This window comes from Patagioenas fasciata, chromosome 3 (genome assembly GCF_037038585.1).
Source record: "Patagioenas fasciata isolate bPatFas1 chromosome 3, bPatFas1.hap1, whole genome shotgun sequence".
Lineage (NCBI taxonomy): Eukaryota > Metazoa > Chordata > Aves > Columbiformes > Columbidae > Patagioenas > Patagioenas fasciata.
This window is the reverse complement of record NC_092522.1, coordinates 113595019-113618879: the sequence shown is the minus strand read 5'-3', so window position 1 is coordinate 113618879 and position 23861 is coordinate 113595019. Positions and strand designations below refer to the sequence as shown.

General features: G+C 38.6%; 1 protein-coding gene across 6 annotated transcripts in view; it reads right to left on the bottom strand.

Annotated features, from left to right (window-relative positions):
• The window catches only part of VSNL1 (visinin like 1), a 93977-nt gene that overhangs the window by 30127 nt on the left and 39989 nt on the right, over nt 1-23861 (bottom strand). For 4 of the 6 annotated variants that reach the window (XM_065835541.2, XM_065835542.2, XM_065835543.2 and 1 more), the window contains one exon: nt 23324-23490. In XM_065835541.2, the coding sequence (XP_065691613.1) occupies nt 23324-23485 (162 nt within the window). In that variant the 5' untranslated portion in view covers nt 23486-23490. The remainder of the gene's footprint in view (nt 1-23323; nt 23491-23861) is intronic. The other 2 variants (XM_065835546.2, XM_065835545.2) reach the window with 1 other exon arrangement.

Below are 23861 nucleotides of genomic sequence, written 5' to 3'. Positions count from 1 at the left end.
AAACTCTCCCCAGCAGTACTTTCCTTCAATGCACACTGTTCATGTCACTTTTTCCAAATCAAACCACCCACAAGCAATAGGCTGTTCTTGCTCAGGAATGCTTAATTTCCTTTACGCAGGTTGTTAGCACCTGGATGGCGCTTCTGAAGCCAGAGTATAACACAGGGATGTTTAAGACACAGATCTTAGCACTGAATCGTCCATACCAGGTCGCTATTTCTTGTCCAAGGCAGATGAAGTATGTTTTTCTCACAAGCTGGCAAAGAGAAAAAGAGACAAAACCCAAGCAAACACACTGTATTATATGGACCCTGACTTGTGAAAAATAAGGCTTACCATGCAGAACAGCTACTGCTTGCAGAGTTTATTGATTACACATATCATATGTTAAGCCCTTCACTAGCAACAGAAGGTAGAATAACATGTTCTTGGTTGTGCAACATTGCAGAGGGATCTCTCACTGAGATCAGTAAACCTTCTTGCCAGAAAAGTGCTTTTATATACAAAAGGAAGATGTCTTTTAAAGATTAAGGCAATGAGAGGAAGACATATCCTTAATGAGTTCAAGTATTGCCTCACAAGACCAGTCAATGATTTATTTCTTCTTAAGTTATTAATGGGTGGCTCTCTAGAGGAATTAAAGATTGTTTTGACAGCTGACTGAAACCATCACAGCTTTTGGACTCTATTTTCCTTCTATCTGTCAGTTACCAGAACTGTCCACCTGACTTTGACTTCTCCCTCTATTAGCAGACTGTTCCTGTTTTACCAGTACACTGTTTTAGCAGCAGACTGCTCCCATTTTATCTGCAAGTGGAACACCATTGCCAACTTACTCCTTCAACATAGAGGAGCAATTTGCAGGGATGTTTTGCAGTGACAGTTTGAAGGGGGCAGGAATAAAGCTTATCTGCTTTTTCTGGGTCTGCCCTATGGTCTCAGCTTCAAAAACTGCTGGTTCAGGGGTTATAACATAATCCCTGTCCCCTGGGGAGACCTGGCTGGGGTCACTGTGACCACAGCTGCCAGGACAACCATTGGCAAACGTCGGAGCAGATGCAACACGGGCTCTGTTCTCATCCAAGATCAGTGGGATTAAGGGGTTCATTCTCTTGGCTAGTTAACCAAGGGACATGGTTCCTTCAGTCTCCACTTCAACAGGGCTACTGAAAAGAACAGTAAGTCATTTCCTCGACTGATGTCATCCAGATGTGTTTTTCAGAGAATTGTAGAATCATTTATGCTGGAAAATACCCTTAAGATCACTGTGTCCAATCATAAACCTCACACTGCCAAGTCCACCACTAAACCATGCTCCTAAGCACCACATCTACACAACTTCTTGCCCTGTTTTGTTTTTGTTTTACTTACAAGGCTTTTGTTTGTGACCCGTGATGCTATTCAGTCTTAACCTTATCTTGCATTTCAAGTTCTCCCCAGGTACATTAACTTAAATTACTTCAGTGAAGTTAAAACACATGAGCCCAGGTGAGAGCTTTAATGGAAGTGCTGGCATGAGTAGTAATCAAATTATTTAGAGGTTTATTTTTCTTCCCGTGGCTTTTCTCCACTGGTGCCAATGACACAATCTCTTCATTCCAAGCACTTCAGGTTGGCGCCTTCAAGAGCAATAAGATCCTTGTTTATAAATCTTAATACACATGAGGAAAGAAAGAGGTAGCCATATCCCTTGAAATATCAATTACTGCTCTGAGAATAGCAGTGAGATTTTCAAATGAGATAACCATTGCTCCTCCTTACAGTTTTAAATATATCCCCAGAAGAAAAGGCAGTTCAGCCCGAGAATACATTGCCCTTTAAAACAGCATTAACATACTATATTCAACAAAAATAATAAAGCATTGTGAGATACAGGAATGCAGAAAATCCAGTTAAAGACCCAGAACGGATATTAAAGGGAGCAATTGCAAAGGCTGGGGTTATCCAAGGCAAGCTTGTGGCCCAAAGCTCCTCTGGAGTCAACAGAGAGTGACAGGTTTCACATGGGGTCAAATCAGAGACCTTACATGAGATCCTGGTTCTGGGTCATCCTGGGGAGCAGCCTTTTCTGTAACTGTAAAGAAATCTAGGAGACACTCACTCTTCCTTTGGTGAAGGGCTTTGTCAAATTCTTTGGAAAGTCACGTAAATGGTATCAACCGTGTTACCTTTATACACATGCCCATCTACCACTCTGGAGATTGCCAAGAGATGAGAAAGGAGCACATGGCGTTGACTCTTCCCCACCAGACCGTAAATACATAAATCCCAATGAATAAACTGCAACTTCGTACCAGTGATGCTGATAATGGAAATATAACAAAACTGGACATAGGTACCTGGGTGCTGAAGAAAAATAATCTGTTTTCACTTAGACTGAACCATTGATTTAATCTAATTTCTTGTACGTCGCTTTTTCCATGTCACTTGCCAATTTTTTTCTAAAAAATACAGTGCAGTTTTATTACAGAGAGATAAACTAGTCCTATTTAAAAAAAAAAAAAATACATTGCAAATTCAGTTTTTCTATTCTGTTTTCCACAGCCATAACTGTGTTAGTATATTTTTTTCTGCATAATGTTTTGTCCCATTGCTTTCCACAGCCTAAATATTTTGACCCAAATGTCACAACAGTTTTGTTGCCTTATTTCAACAGTTTTGTTAGCAAAACAGTGTGTACCAAAGTACAAGCAATACATGTGAAAATGCTTTGTTTCTTACAACCCTACTGTTAAGGGATTACATGTATATACGTCATTTCAAGCAAACCAAGGAAACTAAAGAAAATATTAGGCATCTACTGCATAAACCGCCTGTCTAAAATGACATTTTATGATGTTGTATTCTCATCAGAGTGTGCCTTGAAGTGCATGGAAAAGTAACCATTTTCTAGGAAACTTCTCTTACGTGCTTTAGTAAAGACAGTTAAATGCTTTACTTGGCTAGTAGTGTTATTCTAAAGGAGAGAATGCCTTAAGGAATTATACAATGTCTTTGCAAGCAGGGAAAAATACGAACAAACTTCCGAGGAGAATAAGAACTTTTGCTCTGTTGTACGTGAAAAAGATCTGTCATTTGCTCTGTCCAAACAGTTTGAACTTGTTGACAGTGCTCTCTGTCCTACAAAAATTTATCTTCCTGCTGTTAACACCATGCCCACACTGCTGCAAACTTCATCTACCTGTCCTGTCACTTCAACCTGCAGCCTTTGTGGCACCTCTTTCTTCACTGTACCAAGGCAGAAATGTAGACCAGCTCTTCTCTACAAGCAGCGATGTTTCCTGTAACTATCTATGGTTTTGGAGCAGGCAGCATTATGTGTCCTTCCAGTGCGTGCCCACTCCGGGGTATTTCCTCCTCTTCCAAATGTCTTCTCAAAGTCTGTCTGTGGCTGCCCAAGGTTGGACAACAGGCCTTCAGGTTGTGACTTCTGGGGCTCTTTGTGTTGCTTCAGTGTGCACTTTTATTCTCATGGTCCATTTCCCTCTATCCACCACCTCCTCTTTAAATGCAGACTCTTAAGGTCTGCAGGGTAAAGACCATCTTTGTGCCCTGTACAGCACCGCTCGTAATGCGCCCTTAGCCTTAAATCCTAACGTTATTAACTGCAACAGCATTTCTAACATCGAAATCATTTCTTAGAAACAGTCCCACTTTGTCAAGCCAAAGGCATGAGACCAAAAAGAAAAACACCAACAGAAAAGAAAGTCAATCAAGTCTTAGAAAAGCACTTGACAATGACTCATTTCATATCCCAATATAAATACATCTGTCTTTAAAAGAAACAAAACCAATACTAAATATTATGAATCAAATAAGGTCTATTTAAGAATATTACATGCATTTAGTTGTTTTCTACTTGATGTTCTCCCTGCTCCTTGCTGCCCATTATCTAACATTGCACATAGACCTAACACTTCGTGGAAAGATCTGGCAAAGCAAAAATGATCTGATAACAGTCTATTTTCAAGAACAAATCACCTAAATATTTCAAACTGATCGACCTTCTAAATTTTCTCTAACACATCATACTACCTTTATTTACACGTCTCTAGAATGGAATTGTATTCCTCTTATACCTCCACATTTCTACACATTTTCAAAAACACATTCTTCACTTGTTATTTTAAGTATATTACACATCTATATTTCCCTCCATCCTTTTTACAGACCTGGGATTTAAATTGAAGCTTTGGCAGGTAACTCAGCCCTGTTGCTTAGCAGCAGCTGAGACACATGTAAATGCAATGATGGAAATTCTCGCGGTTACAGAAGTGGAAAGCTCTTGCCTGCTAAAAGCGGATGTTTATAAAGCGGCTGGAAGGAGAGTAAGTGACAATATTAGATTAGAAAAATTCTTTCCAAACAAAATACAGTCTTGAATACAAAGCCAACCAGCTGACAAAACCTAAATAATAGAGAGAATGAGGCTAAAAAAAAAGAGTCAATATTTAATTATGATTGTTTTTATATATTGATCACTCTAGTATTTTAACCATCATATAATTACCAATAAAACAGACCACACTCCATTTTGTTTAATGAGTGAAATAATGGATTCATTGAAGTCAACTGTAAAACTTTAACTGCATTTATAGAACTAGGATTTCATATTTTCTCCATTTTTTTCATTAAAATGTATTTCTACAAGCACTGATCCAAGTGTCCATGTGAATCCAAAGCCAACTCCTAAGCACTCGGTCTCGGCTTAAAAAAATACCTGTTTTAATCTGTATTTGATAGGTTCATATGCCCAGAAGAACATGTGGATTGCAGCTGAAGCTTCTTAATTATATGGTACCATTAGCAAGAAGGAACCTAAAATGGTCTCCAAATGGAAATAAACGGACTTGACCATGACCCAGGTCAGTGATGAGGACTGTCCCTTCCTGTATGTCCTTCAGTATCTTCTGCATTGCTGGCATGGAGCATCCTGGAGAGTTGTGCCCATGCACATCATTAAAGACTTATGGCCTAATTCTTTGCATATGTAGGATGCAGTTTGGCTGAGGCATCTAAAAGTTAATTGTCTAAGCCTAAAGGAGAGCTATGAAACTTGAGAATCCCTTTATCGTAAATGGAGAATGGCATTTCCATACTATCATTAATTTCTTCCAAAAATAAATGTCTAATACCAGATAAATTCCTTTGAGAACTCTTCTTCAGCCCATAAGCTATTAGAGAAACGAAGGTGGTTTTGTATAAGGCAGACAAAATAAATAATCCTCTGGAAATGCCACTCTCTTTCCATTGAGTGGAGCCTAAATGACAAACTAGTCTTCAGATGGAAAAATTAATCTTAACCCTTACATTTGTGGTGAAGCTCAAACGTGGAGAAGAGGGTGACTAAATAAGCAATGATGCTAGTCGAGAACGTACTGGATTTTAACTCACAGACTCTGAGAGCTATCCCCAAAGGTGCTAATAATGACCCCATAATTATCTGAATTCCATTTCCACTTCTAACTCAGACTGATTCTTACAGTCTGGAAATGAGTTATTTTGATACCCAGATCTTGTTTGGGACTACCTAGAGATAATTTAAAACATCATATTTTAGTCTATAGTGCCATATTCCCTGAGCTCTAACTCCATTTGTTGTTTATACATTGCAGATTTACACATTGCACAAGGCTTTCTCTCCACTGAACTCTGTTCAGCAGAAAGGAAGAAATAGCGGATCTTCTTATTCTGAATATTTCACAGAAGGTTTTATTTGTTCCAGCTGAACATCATTTATTTGTGATTTTTTGCTCCCTTCTAAATATGATACTTTATCAGCCTGTGCCACTCATTCTCTATTCATATCCATCAGCTGTGCCTCTGGTTCCCTTGAGAATACTTCAGTTTTGTTGCAAGGCCTAGAAATATGACAATCAACAAATATTTCTAGGTCAAATCCATTGTCACAGTATCAGCATATTCATGAGAAATACTGATGCAATTAAACACTGATTTGCCACTCCAGCTACCAGTAGGACAGATATAAAATACAGTTTGGTTTATACAGATCTTTTTAAATTGCCCCCCTTTAAGAATCTTGTGAAAGATAATCAGTTATATCGAAGAACCAAAACAGGAAAAATACTTAATACTTTCATGGTGTTTTGCATTTTACTGCTGTACAAACATTAACTAATTAAGCCTCACAATACCCAAGTGAGGAATGGAAGGAAGCATTATTACGATTATATATTATAATTATACTGTCTCATTTAGAATTTCCTGGCTTGTGACTTTTAAAGTAATTATAATAATTACCATAAAACTAATAAAAAGTCAGAAACAACCTTTTTGTCTTTTCAGTATGAACATACTCTAGGCTAAGCAAAGAAAGTGTTTAGAAATGCTTCAAAGTACACTTTTTCTTCATGTATCTCAGCTTCTGTTTTTCTGTTGTTCATCTGAGTCCACAGGATTTGATCTTGATTCCAGCAAAGAGGAAGAAAATCTTGGTAATGATCAAAGGGGGTCCTTGATTTTATCAACAATAAAAAAGTATTAAGTGAGCTTACCTCTGTGATTTTTACTATTTGCTAAGAAAACATTTTGAGACCTTGATAAAAAACATGCTTATATGTTCCGAACAATACTATAAGGCCTCTATGATACCGTGCAATTGGCATTCATTTTTAATTTATTATGTAAAACTGGTTTTCTCTCAAATACCTCTCACTAATGCCTGAATTCCTCTTCCTAATTCTAGGCTTCTAACAGCTCACTCACACCATTTAGATACAAGCAGACAGGTTTCTTCAGAGCATGGTTTCTGCCACCTCTCTCATACATCTGTCACGTAATGAGATGATTTGCCAACTGGAGATGCCTTTGCTCTCCAGTAATAACATCATCCATACGTTTCTCCTGTGATAATGGAATTTGCAAGGTCTATAGGGACAAAACCCATTTGAGTAACTATACAAAGGTGTCACACAACATTTGAACTCTAAAAGGGCTCTATTATAATAGCCAGTCACTGCAAATTCTTAGGAGTTAGCCACAGCTGGGTCAGCCTCTGGGAGAAGCTTCATTATAAAGCCATAATCAACTGAATGATAATTTGGAAAAGGAACTCAGGTACTTTCTTTCAGCTTGAAGCACAGCAGTTGCGATGATTTCTTTCTCCTTCTTCTTTTCTAATTTTGTAGTATAGACCTAACAGTACTAATGTATATACAATGGATCCAGCAGAAGAAAAGAAAGAGAAGTAGAATAATGAACATAAAATACACACAATACTGTTTTGATGACAGTTACTGGAAAAAGAAACAAGTTAAAAGATCTGATAATATCAAGCGGGTCAGCCCAAGATTAGCAGAAGATAAATAGGAAGATTCATGTTCCTAACTTGCAATCCAAAACCCAACCAGAGCACTACTTAGTCTTCTAGGTTGCCACCTGCATACCCCAGCCACGGCTGGGCATGGTGCTCAGTTCTCTGCCTGTTAGAAAATCATAGAATCATAGAATGTCCTGAGTTGGAAGGGACCCACAAGTATCATTGAGTCCAACTCCTGTCCCTGCAGATGACAGCCCCACAGTTCACACCATGTGTCTGAGGACGTTGTCCAGTCTCTTCTTGAACACTGTCAGGCTTGGGGCTGTGACACCTCCCTGGGGAGCCTGTTCCAGTGCTCCAGCACCCTCTGGGTCAAGAACCTTTTCCTAATGTCCAACCTAAACCTCTCCTGGCACATCTTCCTGCCATTCCCTCAGGTTCTGTCACTGGTCACCAGAGAGAAGAGATCAATGCTTACCCTTCCTCCTTCCCTTGTGAAGAAGCTGTAGACCACTATGAGGTCCCCTTGCAGTCTCCTCTTCTCCAGGCCAAACAAACCAAGTGACTTTAGCCACTCCTCATGCAGTTTCCCCTCCAAACCCTTCACCAAGTTCATAGCCCTCTTCTGGACACTCTCCATCAAATGCCATCAACAGTGGCTTTCCATAACAGAAATCCTTTTCTGCAGCAAGTTGCCAATACAATCCTTCTGCTAGTTGTAGATAGTATTTTGTCTGTACTTGCCTCATGACACTAGGAAGACCATCTGGCTAAACAGATGTGATAATCTTGATTTGTTGGGCCAGTGAACTGAAAAAAACTCACAATAGCTTGAATGGGAGTTCCCAGGAGTGCCCAGTCCAGCATCTTCCCTTGTGCGCCTCCAGATACTATATTTGTCATTTTAGGATGAGCTTCGTAACACATTATTTGCTTGCAGAACTTACCAAGAAAGAAGCAATTTCCATACAAAAGAAAAAAGAAGTGAACATATTCTCATTACAAAATACAAACAAAACCCAGTCATAAGGCCATCTGTTATTCTTTGCAGAGTATATAATATATTATAAAACAAGCAACTGGTAAAGTGCAAGCCATATCTTAGTCCCACAGAAAGTGTCAAATCTTCCATGGATTTGAACAGGACCGTTGGCTATTCAATCTGTTCATTTATAACCTTATTTAAAGACTGCAATACAGTTCTTCAGAACTATGCATTTTATTAGATGTATAACATTAAACGTGGAATGGATTGTCCAGACAATGTCCCCCTGCCAACATTCTCTTCATCGTCTGTCTTAATTTTTAAAATCTATAGGTTTATAAAAATAAATGTAAGCTTACACTTATCCAGCCTCCATTTTTCTTTTTAATCTCCTTTCATTTCTCAAAGCTGTGCTGTTTGACACCACCACCACTGATATAACTGTCACTACTGCCAAAAAAAAAAAAAAATTAAAAATAAAAAAAAGACAGAGAAAAAAACCCTAAACCTCTGACACAGTAAATGAGAAATGGATAAGTTCAAAGATTTAAAGGAAGGCATTTCAAAAATATTTCTGAAGATATTTCATTTTAGTTCAAGTGAAAGATTCTGGACAGTTCAGCTCCATTAACAATGGCTAATGAACACTCAACTATGCCCCCTCATTTTGCTTGCTATGCAGAATCTTGAAAGAGCTTGTAGGCTCATATTTTCGAAAAGTTTTCAACTATAAGGTCCACCTTTGCCTAATGGATCAGGCTGGCTTTCTGATCTTGGACTGCCCTTGTAATAAGGTGTGGCAGATGCACTCTCCCCCTTTTACCCTTTTCCTTCTGGAAACGCCAAGAACTGTTACACCAATGGACCACTGTGGTCATACACACGCCTCATGGTTGACAGACAGGACCCTTGACCAATAAAATGCCTTGGATGAGAGAAGTTTCTTGACAGCTCTGGACAACTACAATAAACGTCCACAGCTCAGATTCAACTAGGGTATAAATGGAGCCCCCCAGAGACCCCGTTTTGGGCTGGTCTTCCTCAGAGCAGCAGGTCTGCAGTGGAACACTCTCCTCCTTAGACTGGCCATCTAAGGAACACTCCTCGAGGATTGAGACACTTTGTCTTATTGATAAGCGATCTTCTGGGTACCCCTGAAAGTCCTCATTTCATATGAGTGGGAAGATGCGCACTTTGAGTAATTATTCTAGAGTTGTGGGATCTGATCCACTGAGTCTGAAGTGGCTGTGTAGTAACTGAACCAGGATCCAAATCTGTGTTTTATAATGTTGCCAGGGTGCCGAATAATTTTTGATAAACTGCATTTTTAATTGGTTTTCCATTAAATAGTTCTGGTTAGAGTAAAGTCTGTTTGGCGCTTATCACCTGCCTAAATTAATACCTAGGCTGTCCCCATGACATGAAGTAAAGAGAGAGACAAAATAAAATTACCAAGTCCACATCACAGGCTGAATGAACACAACTAACAGCAAGCTTCTCATTATGTTAAAGTGCAACAAGGCACAGTTGCAGAAATTCAAAAGCTGCAGAAGAAAACAACAAAGGAACAGACATCACATCAGGCTTCACCACTCATCTAACCAGTGCCCTAGGAAAGAGGAGATGAGCTAGCTGAGAAGAAAAGCACATTACAGTCAAGAAAAGGATGGGGATGTAGCTCAAGACTCTATGTCTGACAGCCAGGATTGCACAGCAGTTTGGAGACACCGAGGTTCCATCTTCTGGCCCACTCAAGGAAGAACGAGGGCACTTTGCTCCTTGTGGAAGAAAACTTTTGCTTTACCATTATATTGCATTCTGTGAATTCACCCAGTGACAGCAAGGTAGATATAATAGATGAGTACAACAGATACAATAAATGAGTTTTAACAATTCAAAAAGTGTATTTTTAGTCCATCATGGACTACACTAAAGAAATATTCTCACTTTGGTCAAACTCTCCCTCCACCATAATGCTTCCACTTCACCACACATGTGACTTGTGCACTGTTAACAGTTCCTTTTTGTTAAATGGTAAATGATCTACACAGTACCTAGGGACTGCTTTTTGTAAAGAGGGTTTTTCCCCCTTGTTTTTCTTTTGGTTCCAAGACATCTTGTCTGCACAACAACATGACTTCAGCTATCCCTTGACCAAGCTATTACACCAACATTCTGGCAATAAAACCTGGGAGAGACTTCTTCAACCTGTGGGTTACATGAACTCACTCGCACCACACATACACAGGACTTCCATGGATTTTTTATATCATTCCAGGCTTTTATTCTACATAAAAGTGAAGGAGAAAAGGTAAAAAGTGTTCTTGCCCACTGGTGTACTTCACAGTGACATGCGCCATCCCACAGAAATCAGTGTTCCTCTCAGGACTGTGTGCTTGCTTTCACAGCACTGTATGTAGAACAATGTTTCTATGAATCTGGAAACTTAAATATAGCCCAAAGTATTCTGGCAATATGTAAAATGAATGCGCATGAGCCCAGAATAGATGAGAGCAAAGAAAACTATTGAGATGAGCAATCACATGGAAATAAAGAACACTGGCTGTATGTATAGAAAATGGAAACAAATAACTGAAAACTGCCTGAAGGCAAGTACGATTAGCGATAATGCGGGGATAATGTTTTCATAGGGATTAACTGTTCTGGAGCACTTTTCCCATGTGTAAAGCACAACATCCTTTTTATTCAGATAGGTTGATTTGGCAGCCTCTTTACTGCTAGCAAAAACTATTTATTGTGCCTGCGCAGGAAAAATTCCACCCTCGGATAGCCAGAATACAGTTCTTTTATCTCACGCTGACAATCGCCCGCTGGATAGAGCTCAAGAGCTGATTTCCCCCTGATAGCCCACTTCTATAGGATGCCTATTAGAAATCTGTGTGCCAAAGCAATCATTTGCACAAGTCTTTAATAGATTTGGCTACATGTTAATGTCATTTTTATGCTGAGTGTGTGAAGATCTGCCTTTGGAAACAGATTTGATTTCTTTGGAGAAATGTCATTATTCTTACAAAGGTAACAAAGAGGTACATCACTTTAAAAGAAACTGCTGAGTAGAAAGACGACTTATTTCCAACATTTGCCTTTTGTTAGCATTATTTTTTTACTCAGTTTTATCGCCCTGGACCTGCAGTTATTTTCTATATGAGCAACTTAATTTTCTGACAGTGAAAATAAGGTTTCCCTACATGTTTTCTTAGAGCATGTGCTCTCTTCCGTAGTCTTTCATGTTTCAAGGATACTGCAGTGCAGCAGACACGGGAAACATAAACTGCCCTGTTCTCCCTGTTCTTGGCCATGCATTAGAATAACCCCAGAATTTATGTCTCTGTGAAAATATCATCAGGCCCATCAAACACCATTTTCCTGCTATACAGAAAAACTCCAGGGGAAAAGAATCTTAAATGAGTGGATAGACTAATAGACCATAGGGGCTAATTTGTGGCACGGAGTTTGCAGTTCTAACACAAGGCCACTAATTTGTTGGGCTTCCCTTGTCAAATGATGTATTTAACTGTAGCAAAAACTAATTGATAGATAAACAATTGCTTCTTCACGCCAAGATTAACATAGCACTCTTACAATTAAATATGACTGTTGCTATCATAAACCCTCATTTCAGAACCTTACTTTACACACCAGCATTTTTTCCAACTAAAGAAGAGAAAGACATTAGATACACTTTAAACAGCTGTTCTAGACTTTAAACACAGTTTTCTTTCTGCCTTTTTAAGAACTACCATATACTGGAACTCAGAAAACGTACCTTTCTCAGTCCAAGTGTTATCTGAAGTATTACTTAAAAAAAAAATCCAAACAACCAAAAAAATGCCATGTATGGATATTATATTTTAAAAAGCCCAATATTGGTAATTATGACTTTCTAAAGTAATAAATGGAGTGTTAAGGCATCCCTTGTTTTGCACAAATGAGCAACAGAAATGATAAGAAGAAAATTGTGTACGCGGTACCATTAGTGTGAAGCTGATGCTCAGCGGTACCTTCCTGTGGCTTTAGATATACATGAAATAGTATGACTGTACTCCAAGAAAACTTTGGGATTAGGTCACCACTAAGCAACTCAAAGTGGTGGATTTCCACCTAAGTGACTTGTCTGAATCAAGAAACCTAGAGAAGTCTAATCTGTATATATATATATATATATACATATATATATAATGTCTGTACCAAGTTTACCAACCCATGTGGAATGTAAGACTCAATGTGCTGAAGGTGCTTCGTACTGAAATGTAGAAATGGGACCCTGACGAAAGGAGATGTGTTTTACTCCTGAATGAAGGCACCCGGCCTTCCAAAGTGACACCAGCATTTGTGAGAGGGAAAGTGGGAAGCAGTGATTTAGAGGGATGAACAACTGCTTCCTTTCCCCCGGGGCTAAGCCACGTGTGTGTGGGCAGGGAGACTCTGGAAGGAAGTGAGGACATCTGCATTTTGCCGGGACCACATCCAAAGAGCATCACCTTCCAGCTACCCATGTTTAGCAGCTGGCTGAAAAGCAGCTGGCTGTAGTTTATTCTGGTGAAAACAGCTCTATGCTAGGAGGGATCAGTCCCTGAAGTCATCTGCAGGCTCTACCTGTGGTGTCCCATGAGCTTTTCACAGCTCAACTTGTTTTAATTGGTCCATTCTTAGAAAACTCCATCATTTGAGTTACATGGTTTAATTACATAATTATCTGCACTGACACATATTATAAAATTAGGCACTGTAATTGCTACATTCATAAACACCGACACAAATACAAGTGTTTCCACTACCAAAAAGGTATTTAGAAGAGAGACACAGATCTACTCAACATGGACAGAAGTAGTGGTGGCTGGAGCCTGCAAACATGAAAGCAAATTCTAGGACTGCTCCTTTTAACTAGTTCTTGTGTACCTGATGTTAGCACTAGGGACAGGAATCAGACAGCCAAAACTCGTGTATCTTGGGCTAGGGCTTTAACCATGTTCTAGCCCAATCAGTTTGACAGGGAGCAAATGAGTGAATCACTTTCAAAGAAAGCTATGAAGAGTCATGAGTATGCATGCAGGTGTGTGATTTCCTAGTAAGGGATAACAGTAAATCCAGGGTGTATCATTCCAAATGAAAGGGGACACGGGCATCTAGAAATAACTTTGTAATTGAATATACTTCTCTTGAAAGCTGCTGCTGAGGTCCATATAAAATGTTATTTCAATTAATGACCTAAGAATTTGTAATGCGTTTTTTTTTTTGTACTAGCTTTGTTACTTGGAAATAATCCCCAATTGACTTTGATATTCACTTTGAGGTGAGCCGTAGTGTTGATTTACATTACTGCTTGCATTGCTGTTTCTCTGGACTACAGGGAGATTTTATGTAAAGCTGCATGTTCAGTTCTGGGCTATCCCTGCAACCAGACAGCCAAACTTCAGAACTTCTTATACAGAGTGGATTTCACACTAACCTCTTCTGAGAATGTTCCATATGCATTTCAGCAAAATGGCAAAGTCTCCTCTAGTCTGAATTTCCTTGTGTTGATTACTTTATCTTCCAAACCATGTTTTTCTCATTTTGTTTTGTTTGTGATTGAATATAAAATTAAGATACCTAGCTAATTCTCATGCCAAGCAGCGGTAAGTCATCTCAATTCAGCAATCAATAGATTTGTTGGTGCAAATAGTCTATTCCTATGAGCCTTAATTAAATATGAAAAGATGGAAATTTACTCTTATTGAAGAAAAATAAAGTTGATATCCCAAGGTAATGGAAATGTTCAGACTATGATTAGTAGAAACCTGACTGGAATCTTAACTAATGTCTACATGATAATAAATACTGTATTAAAGTTGGTAACTAAGCAAGCTCCCAAATGTCTCTCCATACCACAAAACCCTGAAAATACACCTGACACTTCATTGCTCGCACAGGTATAGCTCTCCGCAGCAGAGCGCGCTGCAGTGGTAACAGTGATTTGCCATCTCCAAGTACTACAAGCAGATGGAGCAGGCTGAGATGCAATGCATGGCCGCAAGAGCCATGGTCCAGCCTAACCGAACCCCTTTCAGTTTTGGAGTATTCATACCCAGCTACAGTTTCCCACAGCTGTGTATCTGGGAAGCTATGGAAGCAGGTATCACTAAGGTTCCCCAGGAGGAGAGGGGGAGGTGAAGCTGAGGCCTGGAGTCAGGGACGTCACATCAGGGTGAAGGGACTCGGTTCAGGGCACCAAGTTCCCGTTCAATCTTACAAAACAGGAACACTGTTTTCAGCCCCAGGCCTTGTGTACAAGTGAGATATTGGAAGCAGACTTTGATACCAGAGGAAAACACTTCAGTGTTTTAAAACAAAACACTTTATATCATTTTAGTTTCCTCCAGTGCTGAAATGACATGCCCTGGTTTCAAAGGCTCCTTCAGGAACCCAGTAATACCAAACAGCTTTTTTTACATTTTAAACAAACAGAAATGTTTACAGTTCAAGAAATGTGACAAGCTACAGTCCCTGAAAGACCTCTGTTCACTTTGTCTTAAGTAACAAAACCACATACTTACTAGCCTTCAGGAAAAGTTTTAGGATGATCTGGTTTTCCAAATCAAAGTTACTGAAGACCTAAAATACAGGTTTCCACTAAGACGTGACCACAGCTTTACCATAGACTGCAGTTCATAGTGTAGATCTAGAGCAGACAGTTGATTAAAGTCTGGCCAGAAGTGCCATAATAATGTGCATGCACAAACCCAGCAAGTCAAAGAAACCCCATCCTACGTCATTCTGTAGGAAAAAAATCTCACTCCAAATAATTAAAATAAAGGGACATTTATATTTTGACCCATGGTATCATTTCAACCCTATCCTTGGCAAAGACACCAAGCAAGTGGTTTAACCTTTTTGTATCTCAACTATCCATATATAATATATGCCCCATTCATGGTTATTTTATTCAGCCTGCAAGAGAAGAGAATATATGTGAAAAAAAAAGGCAGTATCACCACTCCTCCTCTCCACTGCACATCCTCAAGGGTTTTGACTAGTTTTTTGAGCACCTTTCCTTGTGATAAGAAGAAAAGCACTGAGGTGGTATGAAGCGAGCTGGGAAATAAGTTTCAGAAGGAAAGAAATCCCGAACACTTGACTTTTGCAAACAGGTTGGGTAAATGTCATGAACCACTAATCGGTCTCAACAGCTGCTCTGAGGACTACTTAACAATGGTAAAACAAGCACTGTAGTAAACTTGAACACCACTACAGTTATAGGACTTGGCTCTGACTTTTTTTTTTTGCACATTTTTTGTTTGTTTGCTTGTTTTTGTTTGAGGTGCTTTATGTTCACAATGGCTCTCTCCATCCAAACTGCACCACTCCTTCTGTAGTACCCTTCAGGGAAGTCATAACCACATTAATGAACTCAGTGTTCCGCTACAGAAATAATTACAGTATCCCAAACTTGTTTTGATTTCTCTGAGGAATCCAACATGGAGCAAAGGTGAGCTGTAAAGGAACAAGGTCTCTTATAAAAATGCGTGACAGTTTCTTGAACTGGTGAGCTTCCTTCAAAATAGAAGATGAAATAAAAGTAATTTGCATGTTATTGTTGGAAAATTTACCCAGCCTGGATTATTTTATCGGGCTATGCTGGAAACCAGCGCATACATGTACATGGTGAGGCTTTTAAGCATTTCTGGATCATCTCCTGGATCCTGGCTGGATCATCTTGCCCTGGCCGGACATGCTCTCCTCAATGCTTTGGACTTCATGTTAGTTTAGAGTGTCTCCAGGAACCACATACAACCACAGAATTACAGAACTATTCAATACTCGGTAATAATGAGAGGTTTTGACTAAACCTTCACATCCCCACACATCTGCTGACTCTGTAAGCCCTGGAGATGCCTTTGGACAGTTGGACTGCTTTATGGATTCATGTGACCATCGCTCCTGCCTCTCATGCAAAGGGTGTCAGCATGTTACTGAATTGTTCAAGCATCAAGAAGATTCATCCCACAAGTCTGGGCACTCCACAAGCTATTTGGAGCACTTAAGATTTAGCTATTTAGATTTCATCTCTTAGAATTGTCAGACTTCCTAATTTTCTAGGTTTAGAGTCTCCAGAGATCGTCTGGAGGATATGGGCCATTATGTGCTCTGCAACAGAAGCAAAGAAAAATATATTTTAGCCTTTAAAACTAGCCACTAGCCATAATGCTGCAAAAAGAAAAGGACTTGTCCTATTCTGCCTCTGAAACTGTTTTTCTACTAACTTCAGGACCTCTACTGTCACCACTCCTCCATACTGACTTAGTTTTTACATAACTGCTGCCTTAAAATGACAGCTAGCAATGAATACATTCTTCACACATGATGAGAGATGCTCTGCAGACTCCAGATCCAGTTTGTAGAACTGGATGTTCATGGAGCTTGTACCAGAATTCACAGGACTTGGGGCTCAAAGTGATAAACACTTTCAAGAGCTCAGAGTAGTCCTACGTGCTTGAATAAGGATCGGGAAGGAAAACTCCTATTAGCTTCTGTAACATTAGGATTTCAATCTAAACTGACCCCATTCTAAGTTGTTAAAGGCTCTTAGTATCCAATGTTGTGATTTATGGCTGTATTTTCAGAACAATTCACTATTTGGTGTGCTGGTCCTCTTCTGAAAATTAGCATTTTCATTTTACTTTGCAGCTTAAATGAGAATCCATGTTTATTTACTGTATTTTACTTTTCAACATGGTTGCTGATCTTTAAAGCTCTGTTTACTAAAAACAGATTTTAGAAGATGGTCTGTAACATGATATTAAGTCCAAACCATTATTTTTTCTGGGATCAGTGCAGAGACAGAAATGCAGCAGAAGGGCATATTACCAGTATCCTCCCCTTCCCCGAATCATTCAAAGTCGGCTTCAAAGTTAACACTGCCTTTGGGATTTGTTTGATTTGGGTTTTATATGTAAGAAGCATTCTGGCCCTTTGTTTTAAAATTGATGCATGACAATCTCAGCTTCTTTTTGAAACATATAATAAGCCTCTTATGTGGTTTTCCAGTAGACCTGCATTTTGGCACAGCACCTGCCTATTCATGTTTATATGGAGGAGAAGGATGAATAATGGCAAAAGCAGTTTAGCATGGAATACATCCAGGCAACCAGACCATGCCTTTTGTTTTTTTAACCAAGTCCTGTATGAAAAGCAATTGCGATCTCTTTTGGTTTTGAAGTTATCAGAACCCAATTTTAATACAGCTTTGGAGCACTAAACATTTACTTCATCCTGAAAAGCACTCCCCTGTGATAATGCCAGACCACAAATACATTTGCTTTTCAGCATATTGCCTTTTGGATTCTGTTATATTAATTTTCCTTTCACAGGAACTTTCACTGTACTTCTGGTGAAAGGTTTTTTCCTCTTTAGGAGCATTTGTTCCTAATGACTTTACCGTAATTGTCTCAAATCTGAGGATTTGTATCAAGTGTTTAAGGATAGCATTAAGAATCTTTACCTTGTAGATTGTTCCACAAACGCCCACAAAGCAAATTTCCACTGATGCCAATACTGTTACTTCTTCTAACCTGTTTGCTTGTCTCTGTATGTTAGTGTAGAGCTACCTTGTAGGGTCCTCAGATCAGCTATTCCTTGTTTCACTTGTTTGCATCCAATACTATTTCAAATTGGTTCTAATGTAACAATAATAGTTTTGTTATTCTGTATCAGTTTAAAAAAAATCAAGAACACAGCAATACTATGAAGCTGTTTAAGGAGTTTTTAGAGTCATGTTTATAAATAAATACATATATATATATATTTTCTATGTTGCAGTTAAATTTAGGTGATGCATCCAACAAACATGCTGCCATACTGTCCAGAAGACTGCGAGCACTCCAGATGTGATCGTCTGGAAGTGGTAACCACATGGGCTAAAATCACTGTATGAGGAGGTACATCAGCATTTTTTATAATGTGTGATTTCAAAATATGCTGTAGATTTTTAGCTATATATGATTGGTATAATATACCTAAATATATTAAATATATTAGATATAATATAGCTAGTATTAGTATAATATAGCTAAAATGTACTCCTACTATAGGGAGAACTTAAGTGGCCAAACTGCACTTGTGAAACAAGCACAGCTCTTCCAGTTAAAAGAGATGATCTGGGGAAAATTAGTTTCTGCCAGTGTAACCACATCTGTGTTACGGGCATCTGCAAACACAGCTGTGCTTCTCTGGAATCCCACTTCTTCACAGCCACTGAAAGCCTGAAATGCAGCTCTAACCTGACAGTTTGAGGAGCACTGAGCTGTCTTTAGAAAGATGCTGGTCTGCCTTGAAAATTTGGATTGAGAAAAAGAGGCTTCAAATATACCCACTTAAATTGCAATGGATTTTTGAGATTCTTTTGTTCTACACATATTAAATTGAAGGACTCAAAACCATTTCCCTTCAAGGCAGGAAATATGAGGTAGAAGCCAAAAATATGACAAACCATTTGATGGTAATGAATCAAAAGGCATGACTTTTTTTTTATTTATTTAAACTTTCTCTGTAAACCCACAAAACATAGCTAAATAAGAAATGTGTAATAAATTCACAAAGCAAATCACATTATTTAATGCCAGCATTATATCATGATGACTCCCAATCCTGCCCTTTCAGTTAAAGGACCAGGTGCTTGTTTCTGTTATTAATCCAAAGGATATGCTTTTCATGTTCAGTGACCCAGTTCCAAGAAGTATCACAATATAGAAGCCTATTTTCCACTTAATAAACATGCATAAACATTAGCACTGATTATGAACACTTAGACACTCTAGGGCATATTCATTTAAACCAAGTGAATTCAAAAGATCTGAAGAAAAATGTATTTGGCCCTCTAGACTGCAAGAAACCCTAAAAAACCATAGGAACAGTCCAGAATGTTTTATTGGTATATTTTATTTTAATGACACTTTTGCATATTAATTCCTTCAGCTCTCTGCCCACAATGCTAATGATGTTTTATGTAAAATAAAAGAATTAAGGACTTTTAGGATAGAAAAAAGGAAAATGAAGAAAGCAAGCGGGGATTAAGCCTAACAGTTAGGATATTCACTCTGAAGATGGAAACTGCAGGTTCCAGCCTGTCTGATGCTACTTACCATTACCTCCTCCAGAAAAAGAGGTTAATTGTGATATTGTCAGCAGCCCAGAAGGGCCAATCTCATCACAGGTAGAGCAATGAAAGGGTGAGCAGTGCAAATTAAAAATCTACAGGGACATGATAATTGATTCAGAGTTTCCTACAGCTTGATGAGTGCTTAAACTGCTGTGGTAAAGATGAGCATTCGCATTATCTTCGTTACTTAAGAGAGAGAAAGAAAAAGGATTCCAGTCACTTGATTTTGCTTTGACTTCTAATGTCCTAGATAGTGCTCTGCAGGAGAGGTCTGAAAGATGCAATTCCCATATGAAAACAGATCCATGTACCCTGGAGAAATGTAGAATTTAATATAAATTCCTGTCTTGAGCATTACCTTGTGATTTTGCCTTGCCAAATTTGTTTACAATGTGCTGGCTTGATTTTCAGTTTTCTCAGAATGGTGTCCACAAAATTCTCCCCCTCCCAAGCCCTGTGCAGACTGTCAGGGCAGGTAACTTGGTGTTTCAGCATTCAGGTCTCTTTGTGGCTCTGGGTTTATCATATATAAACAATTCTTCAATAAACTATTTTAAAACCTACTGAAGCATTCACCTTATTCAGCAACATGAGCTCTAATAGTTTGCCACAGATTCTGGATCCCTAGAAGAATCTATCCACCCCAAAATGTACTAATAGCTTTAATGAACCTGTTAGATTGCAGACAATGATGAATACTCAACAGCAGAAAGTATATTTCCGTCTATTAGCTCTTTATTTAAAAGAGGTGTTCTTGACTAAATATTTTTATAGACACTTCCACTAACAGCGTTGCAGAGTCCATTTGTATAACTGCTATTTATTTTAAGCACTGCATGATTGTATTCATAATGGAAACTTCAACAGGGAAGGCTTCCAAGCCAAACTAGAGTAATTCTCCCTTTAGTCAATACAAACTTCATCTACATCACTGAACAGCACAGTACGATTGATGCAAATACGTAGAGTAGAAGATTCAGTGCTGAGGATGTGATATCCACACATCACACATATTCTGGATGTTTTACTTTAGATTAAGTCTAGCTTATAAGCAGGCATTAGACACAGCAGCACATTAGGTGTGATTCCAGGACACGTTTTCTAGTTAAGTTTCACCCCAAAAAATGCAGTTTCTGTGATCCAAGATTATGCATCCCACTGTAACTATGATGGAAGTGAAGCAAGTGGAGATAAGAAAGAAATTCACTTCAAAATAATGTTCCTGATAGAACCTAAAATGTTTCTGCTCTTTAAGCTGAGGATATTTTCTATTGTGTCTGAGTAAAAGGGAAGAGCATTCTTCGCATTTTAGTCAGAAGACCAAGACCCTTTTTAACAATCCACATAAAAAATGACCACACAACTCTCATGAACAAAGAAACGGTGTCATCTTAAGAAAATGTAAATCTGAACTGAAAGTAAGGCTTGTATTTCTTTTCAAAATATATTTATTTATGGTAATTTTCTGCAATACAATCCAGTTCAGACCAACAGATAAAATGTCACCTCTCCCAACTATAAGCACACGTAGAGGAATTATTAATCAATATACACTTCATACATTTTCACCCTGAATATGCATTAAAGGAACTGAAATGATGTTAATGTAATCAGAAAGATTTGGGTCTCCTGCTGGCAGCCCCTCCTGGAAAGATGGCACCTGTGGTTTTGCCTACAGGCAGAGTGTCCTACACAGGAGAATCATAGAATCATAGAATGTCCTGAGTTGGAAGGACCCACAAGAATCATGGAGTCCAACTCCTGTCCCTGCACATGACAGCCCCACAGTTCACACCATGTGTCTGAGGACGTTGTCCAGTCTCTTCTTGAACACTGTCAGGCTTGGGACTGTGACACCTCCCTGGGGAGCCTGTTCCAGTGTCCAGCACCCTCTGGGTGAGGAACCTTTTCTTAATGTCCAACCTAAACCTCCCCGGCACATCTTCCTGACATTCCCTCGGATTCTGTCATTGGTCACTAAAGAGTTTGGCACCTGCCCAAGCCACCAGCACTGACGGCACTCAGACCATTACCTCCTCCAAGAGCCCAAGGCCATTATTTTACAAACATTTCTGTGACAGAAGGAGAAGTAAAGCACTGGATTTAGTACTGCTAATTGTATTTCTCCTCTGCAAAATTAGTATTTCGCCCTGCGTATAGACGTTATATATAGAATGACAATAAAGTGGACTAAATATATGACAGTAGCATTACAGAGAAGATCTCAAAACCCATAACTACCAAAGCAAGGGAGACAATCTTAATTGATGTGCATGTCTAAAAATATATGAGGCCATAAAACTAAAAGCCACATATTGCAGCTTAATAAGACAACAGAACTGTCTCCAAATTTCAAGAGCAAAATACTGCTGTGCACTTCACATCATGTTTTGTGCTACCGTTTTTGTAAATATAATACTGAATTTACTCTCTTGATATTTCTCCAAGAGTAAAGTCTCTTATGAAATATCTGTGAATACTTGAATGCCACTTTAAAGGGAAGAAGCCTTAACAGCTTCAAGCTTTTTTCAGAAGATAACTTTCCCCACAACACACAAAATCATAAAAGAACCCTCTTTATTGTAATTAATTTGACAAAAAGAAAATAATTATTTATAAAGGGTTAAACACTTGATGTACTTTATTTGGAACTCATATTTTGTAAAGACCAGCATAGTGTCTCAGAAACACACAAGAAAAATGATCAAATGTCTGATCTTGGTGGATGTGCACCGAGTATTATTCAAAATGGAAGCTGTAAATTATCAGTCAATAACAAGCATAATATCTGAGGCAGTAAAAATTCATTCATCTGAAAATAACAGCTATTATGAAGTGAGTAGTTTCTTAAGAAAAGGATTGCGAGGCAACAACTTGATCCATAAATATTGAAATATGAAGACAGAAGCTTCATTACATAAGCTGGAGTCAATGTTTTTTGTTAGATCATTCACTAGAAGGAAAAAGAGGCCAGGTAATAATTTGAAATGTGATCTGGTTCTAGGCTGAAGAAATTTAAGAAAGGACCTTAGCATGCATTATGGATAAAGACAGGCCCACTTGTCTGCAGAAATTGTCAGTGTGCTCAATATTAACTACTTATATTTGAAAGGCTTTTTTATTTTTATTCAGCCTCACATTGTATTTATGAACTGTTCCGATCCTACTGTTCACCATCGCCATCCAATATTTTTCCTAATTAAAATTACTTTGAAGTCTTTGACCTTTAGGCAGACACTCAATTCTGAATTAAAATATAATTATCTTCGTAACATGAATATACTTCTTATGCTGCCCCCATGCTCTTCTTGTTACAGAATAAATACATAATAAATATAAGGAAAATACTACATTCAACTTGATAGAACAATGAAAAATAAGAAGAAAATAAACCAACCAGCCTGGTTTTCCTTTCCTATATAATGAGAGCAAAGGGACAGTAGGGAAAAAAAGGAAGACAACACCTAAAATTTAGAGAAATAAATCCGTTCTGCACAGTGCACAATTTATCTGCAGGGCATGCTGCCATGAAACACCACCACTTTTGTTGAAACCAAAAGAAGGACAGTCTTTTAGATTAGTAGGTCCAGCAGTCACACCATTTATATTCCAGTGGTATTACACACGTACAGCGCGGTTTATTGAATGGGAGCACAACCACACTTTAAAGGTGAAAGGGTAAAGCATGTTTTTTTTCCTAAACTTTTGGTTCTGGTCACTGTAGTGATACAAATCACTGGGATGATGAGGGCAGCACTTGCGGTTTATCGCCCTCTACTCGCCACTGCTGCTCCTAGCAAAGGTGTTCCTGAGTTTAAACAAATGGCAACTCTTGACCATATGGTTGCTTTACATCACTTTGCAACTTTTTCGACAGCCACATAATAGGAACTTAACTTACTTTTACGTAGAGCTGCTGAAACTCTTCAAGGTTCAGTCTACCACTTGGACAGTCCTTTAGAAATCCTTTGTACCACTGTTTTAGCTCGTGTTCATTGAACTCCGTGCTCTTCACCAGATCCTCCATCACCTCAGGGGCCAGCTTGCTATTCTGCTTCCCCATTCTGCCTTAAGAAGAAATAAATTAATACAATTAGTCAAGCTGCTGTGAACATTTTAAACTGGAATTAGCAACAAAGCTCAAACACATCACTTTTTTCATACTCACTGCTGTGTTTAGTCAAACATAGCTTCACACGTTCACTAGTGACCAAAAACATAAGCTACGCTTGAATGTTAGATGCTATGAAGACAGATTCTTCTTTCATGTATAAGTCTTAAGCCTAAGAGACAGACTGTTCATTTGCCTTCAAATTAGGTAATTTCTAGTTTTCTTTATGCTACGGCTGAAAAAAATGACTTCACTTTTTCTTTGAACTTAAGAAAAATTTTTCACAGATTCGTAATGTCTACAGAATTTCTCTTTATCTGTCTCGAAA